The 1,260-nt window shown below is 41.3% G+C and overlaps 1 protein-coding gene across 1 annotated transcript; it reads left to right on the top strand.

The window, feature by feature from the left end:
* The first annotated feature begins 24 nt into the window (after window positions 1-24).
* LOC109470377 lies at window positions 25-1,162 on the top strand. The gene is made up of 3 exons (XM_019769312.1): window positions 25-165; window positions 303-415; window positions 907-1,162. Exons 1-3 carry the CDS (start codon window positions 64-66, stop codon window positions 1,160-1,162), a joined length of 471 nt encoding a protein of 156 aa, XP_019624871.1. The 5' UTR covers window positions 25-63.
* The last annotated feature ends 98 nt before the right edge of the window (window positions 1,163-1,260 follow it).

Genomic DNA, 1,260 nt, shown 5'->3' with positions numbered 1-1,260 from the left:
GTGGTTTATCCTAAACAGAACCGTTGGAGGGAAGGTTCGAGGTAGACGCGCTGGACATGGCGTATGCGAAGGTGCACGTGGGGGTTGATTGGTATCAACCTTAAATTCCTGGATGCGAGAGTCTGTTTCAAAGGAAAGGCGGAATACCAATTCAACATTTTCCAGGTATGACAGCTATTCGTTTGCACAACTTTACCTTGAAATGAATAGTTATGCTTTTTTTTAAATAAGTAAGATGCAAATAGATGTGGTGCAGTGTATCATATAAATGTTAAGATCTTGATTCTCATTTCTCTTGGCAGGAGTTCAACTTTGAAGAGGTTTTCCGATTGGTTAAACAGTTTGACCGCGTAATCAACCAGGTCGTTGTAAATGTGAAGAATAACATCATTCGTTTCAAGCAACTTCTCGGGAGGTAAGCTTATAGTGTTCTGGCATGTGACGGTACAATTGTCGTATCGGTACAGGTGTATCGGTAAAAAGTAATATCAAAAACCATAACTATATTAATCTGTCAATGGCTGTTATCCAAACAGAGGTTTAGGTTTTGACTCTATTGGCGTGTTTTAGGCTTTTTATCCGGCTTTCTTTTTTGCACTTTTTTCTAATTCCAACATTTCATGACCAAACGTTGCGACGGCACACTCAAGTTATATCAACTTATTTTATACCACCACCAACACAGAGTACAAATACAGGAAAGGACAATACTTATTTTCACTTGAGTTAAATGAGAAAAGTCGTGTACAGTGCACTGTTTTTACGCCAACCCAACGTTAAGAAAGCCTAGAACACGCCAAAAAATAAGTCAAAATCCAAACCTCTGCTTGAAGAGCATAAAGGGCAGTGGACTCAATCATTCATTGTAACGCGATTAGTGGATACATTTCGGTGATCTTCCAACAGAACGACAGGCTCCATAGACGGCATCTTCCAGAACATCGTGAATGCAGTGGAGGACCTTCCCCGTCCAGTGCTTGACTTCAAAGTCAAGGCCAAAGTGTTCATCACCAGATCTGGGGAGTACACAAACCTTCCCCCGGTCGTAGAAAACGTCAGACAAGTGGTCCATCGAGTTAGCACGCTCATCAGTGACATGAAGACCGAAGTCATGGGCTTCTACCACGTGAGTATAACATACCATGTTCCTAACCTAATTTGACGTTGTGTTGCTACAAGATTAGAGAGTAACGTGACAAAAGCTGGAAGAGGGGGCAAGAAAAAAAAACGGGAATATGAAAAACACCTTATAAACCTGCT

Source organism: Branchiostoma belcheri, unplaced genomic scaffold (genome assembly GCF_001625305.1).
Source record: "Branchiostoma belcheri isolate BF01 breed outbred unplaced genomic scaffold, Haploidv18h27 scaffold221, whole genome shotgun sequence".
In the NCBI taxonomy this organism is placed as follows: Eukaryota; Metazoa; Chordata; class Leptocardii; order Amphioxiformes; family Branchiostomatidae; genus Branchiostoma; species Branchiostoma belcheri.
This window is presented reverse-complemented; position numbering and strand designations above follow the sequence as displayed.

What these genes read in the sequence shown, in the direction of transcription:
- LOC109470377 (XM_019769312.1), top strand. Translation starts at nt 64, where the DNA reads ATGCGAAGGTGCACGTGGGGGTTGATTGGTATCAACCTTAAATTCCTG. An exon ending in ACCAATTCAACATTTTCCAG is followed by an intron (nt 166 to 302) that starts GTATGACAGCTA and finishes TTCTCTTGGCAG; the next exon opens with GAGTTCAACTTTGAAGAGGT. An exon ending in TTCAAGCAACTTCTCGGGAG is followed by an intron (nt 416 to 906) that starts GTAAGCTTATAG and finishes ATCTTCCAACAG; the next exon opens with AACGACAGGCTCCATAGACG.